The 7,248-nt window shown below is 40.4% G+C and overlaps 1 protein-coding gene across 5 annotated transcripts in view; it reads right to left on the reverse strand.

Moving 5' to 3' along the window:
• Positions 1–2,450: 2,450 nt before the first annotated feature.
• Positions 2,451–7,248, reverse strand: part of SYNE2 (spectrin repeat containing nuclear envelope protein 2) — a 157,480-nt gene continuing 152,682 nt past the window's right edge. For all 5 annotated transcript variants that reach the window (XM_010712024.3, XM_019615939.2, XM_010712023.3 and 2 more), the window contains 6 exons: positions 6,308–6,508; positions 5,814–5,942; positions 5,415–5,606; positions 4,669–4,758; positions 4,392–4,438; positions 2,451–3,728 (listed from right to left, as the gene is read on the reverse strand). In XM_010712024.3, coding sequence (XP_010710326.1) covers positions 3,503–3,728; positions 4,392–4,438; positions 4,669–4,758; positions 5,415–5,606; positions 5,814–5,942; positions 6,308–6,508 — 885 coding nt within the window. In that variant the 3' untranslated portion in view covers positions 2,451–3,502. The remainder of the gene's footprint in view (positions 3,729–4,391; positions 4,439–4,668; positions 4,759–5,414; positions 5,607–5,813; positions 5,943–6,307; positions 6,509–7,248) is intronic.

Consider the following 7,248-nt stretch of genomic DNA (forward strand, 5'->3'; position numbering starts at 1 on the left):
GCTGTGCTTTACCCCTCATGTATTAAAAATGTGGTTGTTATTAAGGAGTCTATTTTGATCTTAGCACTGAGAGCTTATGGCAGAAAAAGGCAACTCTCTTTCCTCCCCGTCCTTTCCCATGAAGATAAAAACACTGCCCATGGCAAACAAGTTGCTCGTACCTTGACAGATGATGTTTAAAGCAAGGTATGTGCATGGCTTCATTTGAGATGCCTTAAACTGAGTACAGTCTGATGTCCTGTCACAGGAATTACTGGTTTTTAAGGTTGAATTTTGATCTGGCCAGTTCCCTGGATGGCAGAATAGCTGACCTTGGCTGCTGTAAGCCAGCACGGCCAGGGACAGGAGTCATGGACATGCCTTGGCTGTCGTCACCATTCTTCTAAGAAGAAAGTGTTGGACATTATTATGTCCTGCAAGATTATAACTTGGCAAAGTTAAGGATGCGGTCGTATATTGTGCTGACCCAGTGCCTAAACTGATACTAAGGATAGCTTTGTAAATGGGAGTAAGGAAAGCAAGTGGATTGCTAAAATGTGTTATAAATTATTATTTTTAGTGTTTTACCGCTGAACTGAAGTGGTGAGTTAAAAGACGTGGTATGTTTCATAGCCAAAGCTTCATTTTATTGATGATATGGATATTTTCTAACTATTATTCCGTTCTTTTAGCATAGAGGTCACCTACATTAACATGTTGTTGAGTGTCAGTGATTTCTATTTAAGTGCATTAAAAGCAGACTGCAATGGTATAAAATGCCAGCTTCTGCTGATACTGCCTGAACAAATCTTTCTTTACTCATCACAGCGTAGTGTAGTGAAGAGACACTGTATCCATGAACAGTTGTTTCTGCAACATTTCTTACCTCTGTTGTCCATAGAATTTTCTGAGTCCTGCTTCCTACATGGTATTAATTTCAGTAGTTTATCCTCACCACAAGTCTGGAGTGGAAACAGTGTTAGGAGCGAAGTTGGCACCTTTTGTTTTATGTATGTAATATGGATGGGAAAAACAAACAAACCAACCTCCTTCCTGTCTCTCAGCTATTTAGTTCTGTGAATTTAAGGTATTTTCCCAGTGATGCACGCATTGTTAAGTTGTAGATTGTTGTGACTGAATAAACCAGTATCACAAAACCTAAATATGCGGGGTTTTGCTCATTTCTTTCTTGTAGCTGATCTCAGCCTGCTTTCTGGAGCTTATGATGAGTGAATCACAGTGTCTGTGGGTAAGTGAGTGTCTCATCCTGACCTTCGCAGTCACTTTGTATGCTGTACGTGGATTTGTCAGGTACAGGACTTCTTAGGAATTTCCACGGCTCCAAGTGGCTCTGTAGGTTTCAGGGATGGGCAAATTTAACTGTAAGGGTGCCAATTTGTAATAGTTCTGAAAGCAGAAGGTGGAGGACTATTTGTTCACTGACTAATTATGGGGAGTTGGGCTAGATACCTCTAAGGGTCCCTTCCAACTCAAACAATTTTGTGATTTTGGAAGGAGAGGTACAGCTGAGATCAGATGGATCTCATCTACCTCACAAAGATGACTTCAACCCAAAGCCAGGTGGAGGAGTTTCACTCCTTTGTACAATGCCTGTGCACTACTGTGCACGTGTGCACTTGCTCTCCCTATTGCTCCTGCCCTCTTTTTTTTTTTCCCCCTAGTCATTGAGCAATTCAATCCTGAGTGCCTGAGTGAGAGGATGACAGTAGGAGATGGGTGGATATACATAATGACTTGTTTGAAGCAGACATTAGAGTCAGCCCAGGTATGGCGGTTATAATCAACCGGAGGTAAAACTATTTAAAATAGGACTGGGGGAAAAATACTTAATTTCCCAGAATTTATTTTTTTGCTACATTTTGAGATAATTTTGTAAAAGCTCCTCATATTATACATTACATCAGCTTGACAATTTGATATAACTGTATATAATAAGGAAATTGCAGGCTGTGAAATTCTCCTTCGACCTTTTAGCATTGTTCCAATTTTTATCCCTGCTTAGGTTGCTTAATGGCAGCAGAACTGAATATCATGTCAGCAAGTGACTATTAGTCCTCGGCAGAAAGGTTTGCATGGGCATTTGTGACAACCCAGCAATGAAATAATGGCTAGAGTTGGCTGACTTCTGCAGAGCCAGAAACTTAAATGAGCTCCATCTGAAAGTAATTGCTTTCAAAATACAAAATGATGATAGTGGAGGAAGTGGAGGTGGGGGAAGAGGGCCCATTCCTACCTCTTGGTACTATAGAGCTGTGAAACTCAACTCAAAGAGATTCCAATTTGGAATTTTTCTTCTCTTGCCCTGACAAGCAAGAGAGTGGTAATGCAGCTTTTGACACCGTTGCATGAGCATGCAAATATGTGGACTGACTTATCAGGGTGTGGAAGGGTCAGCACTGCTGGAACACACCGCTGGTTGCCCCGCATCACACGCACCGCTACACCCTGCAGACAGTGGCAGAATTTTAATGAGTACTTAAACTGTACAACGGAGAAGCAATGGTGAAGCTGACTGTACAATGTTTCTCAAGCCATTGCCTACACTGTCAATTTCATATTTAAGGTGGAGAATCTTACAGCGAGTTTATATATAAAAGAAAAAAAAGCACAATTCTCTCCCCAGATCCTGTACACTATTCAGCAGTTTAAAATCTGAAAAAAAAAAAAACTTTCATTAAAAAAGTCATTACAGTATTTGCATACATCAGGGATAGTCTACATAATTGTGTTCATCTAGAAAATCTGTGCATTTATAAACCATTTCCATGCACTGTAACAATTCTGTATTTCAAAAGTGGTACAAAAAGACAACACAGCAGTTCTAACCACTAGAAAATTACATGTAGAACAAAACAAATGTGCATCCTTTTATTGAATGTGTCAGATGAACAAAACACAGTAACAAAGATTCGGAAAAGATGCAGATTTCTATTTCCACCCAGTGATCACAGTACCAAAAGATACAGTAATGTGAAGCGTGTGCAGTAATCGGTTTAGGCAAAGTGCCTCTTCAACTGCTTGTTCATCGAGCCAACCCGAGACCAACTGCTGTGTTTGAGATTACTGTGAAGTAGTTTCTGCATCTAATAACTCAGTATTTGATCACCTTGCAAGCTTAAGTGCACTGCAGCTACAAAATAGTGTTCTATTGCATCAAAGTATAAAGTGTGTTGCTTACGGTTTAAAAATCTATAGAAAAAATTCATTTTCCGTACAAAAATGCTGAAACTTTCTCAAGATATACACTTGGAGATGTGAAATTAAACACATTCCCATCCACTGGAGAATGCTAAAATGTGAGGCTTTACTGAGCTGCAGCACAGGCTTGGGCAGCGGCGTGTAGGGTGGGAGGGTGCTGTAGTGGCCTGTTTAGGGAACTAACACAGCATACAAGTTTCTGTACTTAACTACGTGATATCACCACTTCATTGATGCCAGCAGCATAAAAATAAGCACCGCAAAGAGTGTGTTTTGGTATAAGTGAAGATCCCTGGGCTTCTTCCTATGTCGGTGGAGGCCCATTGGTGTATCGCAGCATAGGATAGAAAGAACGGGCGAAGTTGTTTGCCTGGGTGCAGCTGTAGTCTTCCTCAGAAGATGGAATCATGCATGCCAGAAGTAGAAGCAGTAGAAAGAACAACTGTAGGGGTAAAGCTGCTCGTAACACACGGTAAAAGAAGGAGGGGGACCGAGGGACCACGTGAGTCGGTTGTGCGTGGCTTTCAGCTCTGAAAAGAAGACACACACACACACACACAGAAACAGCAGTTCAGAGTTTGAATTAAGAAGTTATTTTAACTGCCTCTCAGGGGTTCATACCCTGTACCTTCCAGGGTACAGGGCTGCGCTGCACAAGAATGCTTTAAGTGTAACTTCAAAGCATGCAAGACTGCTCTGGAGGAAGCCAGCTGCTAGATTAGCTTTATATTTCTTCTTTATATTTCTGGAAAAGAAATTTTATTCAAAATAGCTCAGATCAGTGGGTTTTAAATGTATTTTTTGGGTTGCAAACGCATGTTTTCCTGCAGTCAAACAAGCCACTCTAAATACTTGGACCATGGAAAGCCACTGCTCCAGCCTGATAAGACTCTATTTTGCCTTTGTGTCACCACAATCAATCCTTTTAACAGACCCTAGCATAATGGAGGTGACATTTTTTCTTTCATGGTTTGTTTTCACTAAATGTCTCTAAGGTGCAAGTTGCTTTGTACAAGTATGTTGGTGACTTACTTAAAATGCAACTATTCCCCCATTTGGCTCAAAAAGATCTTCTCAAGAGGGAAGACAAGCTCAGATTGCACAGCAGTGCAGAAGCTGAGAAGCTCCATCTGTATGTTAGCTTACTTAAGAAGAACAGCTGCCTTACCACTCAGGTTAATACAAATTCATACCTTGTGTTGCTGTTTTTTCTGCCATCTGAAGTTCTCCTTATTGTCATCTGTTGAGAGAAATAATATCTATTAACCAGAATTCATAAACTATAGCACGGAATTTCTTTTTTAAAAGAAGGCAGTTGGAGGCTTTCAGTCTTGCTGTAAGTTCTGTAATACGATATACACATCTAAAAGGTAAAATGATTTCATCTGAGGAACCTTCAATTTAATCACACACACACATATGCTGACAGTGAAATGTTTTAAATAAACAAATAAATAAAAAAATACTAGCCTTCTTCACAGGAGGGCTGGATTTCACTGCAACTGGATGATAGACTTCTGAGTCCAAGTCATCTGGAACTGGCAGAAATACTCTGCTATCCTAAAAGGTAACCACATGTCCCTCTTTAAAATGCATCATCAAAATTCAAAAGAGGTAAGAGTTCAGAATCATCTTCCACTGTTTCTCTACAGGTGCACAGCTTCTTTAGCTGTGCACAACCAGTAGTAAAGAGATGCTCTGGTTCTCTAGCATAACAGAACATTACCTGCTATGCTCACCAGAAGGAACTGCTAAGTAACAAACGTGCAGGTATTAACTCAAAAATATCTCCATCTGATAGTTCTCACTGATAAGCAGCATACTTCTGCTGAGTACTGAACTTGTGTGAGTTCATTATACACTCCTAGCCTGATATTTGGTATAGCTCATAGGATAAATTAGGTTAGAAGAGACCTCAGGAAGTTTATCTAGTTGAATCTCTTGTTCAGAGCAGGGTCAGCAATGAGATCAGAGCAGGTTATTAAAGGCTTTCTCCTGTTTGCTTTGAAACCCATCAGGGATGGAAACTGCACAAGCTCACAGTGCCATCTATTTCAGTAACCAATTAGTCTTGTGGTGCTAAAATTTTTACTTACATCAAGACTTAGCTTCTGAAGGTAGAATTACTGAAAAGTATTTATAAAAAACTGAACTGAAACTAATGCTATTACTCATGAATAAAAAAGACTGCTGAACAAGTATTTAAAATGACTCACCAGACTTCCTTGTAATGATTTCAAGTCATGTGAAACTTGCTCAATAAGCTGTTTCAGTTTCTTTCCAATCACATGGACCTTCTCATCAGCTTCAATGTAATCTTCGCCATCAGATTTAAGCAGCAGGTAAGCAGAGAGTTCTTGAAGACAGTTTACTTTAAGCTGCTGTTCCAGCAGCTCTTTCTCCAGTTGCTTAGAAGAAACAAACAAAAAGCAGTGCAACATCCCATAAGTGGATGAGCTTTAGAAAGCTTTAAAGAACAACACTACCTGCCTGTCCAAGCGCAGTACACGGGAATTGCTGTTACAGCTACATATGAAATGAACATATTGCTATTCCTTTTGTGGTGAGAGCTATTGATTTACTGGAAGAAGTGAGGTGCTATAGTCTCTACGTACCATTAACTCTTTCTGGCTTTCCAGTATTGTATGGGGGTCAGCATTTGGATCTGTAATTTGTGCCTCATTCCTTCGGCCTTCGGCACTTGCTAACCACAGGATTAGTTTTTGGCTCTGATCATGGAAGTCCTAGAGGAAGAAGTGAGAAGAGGAGAAGAAGAAGAAAGAAGAGAAAAAAAATATTTTTGCAGCATTTTCAAAACAGGAGACCCAGCCCAGATGAGAAAGAGCTGACAGGTAATTAATAATCAAGGAGGCTTTAGTTAAACGAGTACATTCATAGGATAAGAAAAGCATTTTCCAGTTCAAAGATATTTTTGCCAAACCCTTCATACCCAACCAAGTCAAGTTTATCGTGAAAAGAAATAGGTGTTCCATTGTGAGCAACCATTCTGCAAACATGTAGAAGTTTGTCCCTTTGTTCTCTCCCCATATCTGTCCCACAGTAACATCCTCCAGAAGACTCTCCCATGTAAGCTGTATGTTGTATGCACCTGGCAATGCAGTAGGGCTTGCCGTAAACCTTTCCTCCAGTTGTCCAATGAGTGAGTGGCTTTCTCCCAACGCAAGTTCACCTTCCGAAGCCTGTTCTGAAGCTCTTTGAACTCTGTGCTATCCGCTTTCTGGAATTCTTTGCTGCTCAGGTTAACTGAAAGCACCACTGCCTTGTAGTTATCAAACGCTTTAAGTGTGTCCTGGTAGGAAAAGAGGATTAGGAGCTTCTAAGAACAATGAAAAACTTGTTTGTTATTTGCCATAAGATAGCCCCACCAAAAAAAAAAGACAGGCACTGGGGAAAGCTGTTTAACATGTTCCTTAACAGTGTCTGAAAAGGTACCATATTCAAAGTAGGTGCTCTTTTTTATTTTCTTCACTTTGAAGAAAACAAAGGTGCTTGGGCCTGTTCCATCAGTCACAAGCATTATGTCCTAATCCCCTTCTGCCCTTCCTTCCTCAGTGCTTAGAATTTCTGTCTCTTTTCTTGACATTTGTACAAATATTCTCATAGGTCATCGCGTGATATTTCTTTAGATTTATAGAGATTTAGCTATCCTCAGAATCCTTAAAATAATGCTGAAAGCTGGAGGTTTTCAGTCCATCCTCCCGTTCAAAGTAGGGGCAACATCAGTCTCAGAGCACACTGCTCAGGGCCTCATCCACTCAAATTCTGCGTATCTCACAGGATGGAGAATCTGAATGTGGGTCCCTGGTCCCCTACATCAGCCCACCACTGTTGTGAAGAATTCTCTCTTTTCTCTAGTCAGAGTTTTTGTCGGCCCCTTTCTGACTTGTCAAGATCTTGCTGAATGGCCATCCTACCTGACTTCTTCCTCTCCCTTAAAATTGTAGGGGGAAATAAAGGCAGTTGTACGATACAACCATGACTTGGCAAATTCCACATTATGTTAACGTAGATTTCACCTTTTTTTTTTTT

The sequence above is a fragment of the Meleagris gallopavo genome, chromosome 5 (assembly GCF_000146605.3).
Source record: "Meleagris gallopavo isolate NT-WF06-2002-E0010 breed Aviagen turkey brand Nicholas breeding stock chromosome 5, Turkey_5.1, whole genome shotgun sequence".
NCBI lineage: Eukaryota > Metazoa > Chordata > Aves > Galliformes > Phasianidae > Meleagris > Meleagris gallopavo.